This window comes from Entamoeba dispar, genomic scaffold, assembly GCF_000209125.1.
Source record: "Entamoeba dispar SAW760 scf_1105229462773 genomic scaffold, whole genome shotgun sequence".
In the NCBI taxonomy this organism is placed as follows: Eukaryota; Evosea; order Mastigamoebida; family Endamoebidae; genus Entamoeba; species Entamoeba dispar.
In genome coordinates this window covers 1-1110 of record NW_001855360.1, presented here as the reverse complement: position 1 = coordinate 1110, position 1110 = coordinate 1, and the positions used below count along the sequence as shown (strand labels likewise).

At 25.2% G+C, this 1110-nt stretch overlaps 1 protein-coding gene across 1 annotated transcript, besides 4 other annotated features; it reads left to right on the top strand.

Annotated features, from left to right (window-relative positions):
- Nucleotides 1-69: 69 nt before the first annotated feature.
- On the top strand, nt 70-958 carry EDI_042080 (uncharacterized protein; the record flags this gene model as incomplete). The annotated part of the gene is made up of 2 exons (XM_001740178.1): nt 70-303; nt 578-958. The coding sequence occupies 2 exons, from the start codon at nt 70-72 to the stop codon at nt 956-958; spliced, it is 615 nt and encodes a 204-aa protein (XP_001740230.1).
- Nucleotides 409-559: a microsatellite.
- Nucleotides 422-607: a microsatellite.
- Nucleotides 639-764: a microsatellite.
- Nucleotides 959-1061: 103 nt separating the features above from the next.
- Nucleotides 1062-1110: a microsatellite.

The following is a 1110-nucleotide window of genomic DNA, read 5'->3' as shown; positions in this document are numbered from 1 at the left end:
TATATGTATATATCTTTTTATACTTCCTTAGTATTTTACTTAGTATTTTACTTCCTATATCCTTATTAGATGTACCTACTTTATACTATTACCTATATGCTATTCTTATCCCTTTATACTATACTATTCTATTCCTCTTATACTATTCTTATCCCTTTATACCTTTATATTCTTATACTTTTATACTTTTATACTTTTATACCTATAACCATTTATACCTTTATACCTTTATACCTTTATACCTTTATACTTTATACTATTTCCTCTTATACCACCTATTCTTATTATAAAAATACGCCCCCCGTGGGGCTCGAACCCACGACCGCGCGGTTAAGAGCCGCGCGCTCTACCGACTGAGCTAGGAAGGCTCACAGATTATTAGTATTCTTGACTTCTAGACTATGACTATATTTATATATATTTTTATATTTATTTAAATTTTATTTTATTATTTATGTTTATTTTATATATGTAATGACTTATTATATTTATTCCTTTTTATTTCTATATTTCTTTATATATTATATATTACTTATTACTTATTACTTATTACTTATTTTATACCTATTATATATAGACTATCTTTACTATACCTTATTCTTATTTTTTACTTTTTACTTTTTACTTTTTATTTCTTCTATGTATATATATATATTATATATGTACTTATGTACTTCTTATTCTTTTATGTATATATGTACTTATGTATATATTTATATATTTATATATGTATATATTTATATATGTATATATGTATATATGTACCCTCTTATTATGTTTATCCTATTATACCCTTCTTATTACTCCTTATAACTTTATCCTATTATTACCTATTCAACTTATGCTTATCATATTTACTTTATCATATCTACTTTATTATTTCTACTTTATCATTTCTGCTTATCATATCTACTTTATCATTTCTGCTTATCATATCTACTTTAACATTTCTGCTTAACTTCTGCTTAACTTATGCTTACTGAAAGCTTCCGTGGCTCAGTCGGCAGAGCGAACGGCTGTTAACCGTTAGGTCCTTGGTTCGATCCCAAGCGGAAGCGTCTTTTTTACTATTATTATTAACCTTTATGCTACTATTATTATTATTATCAT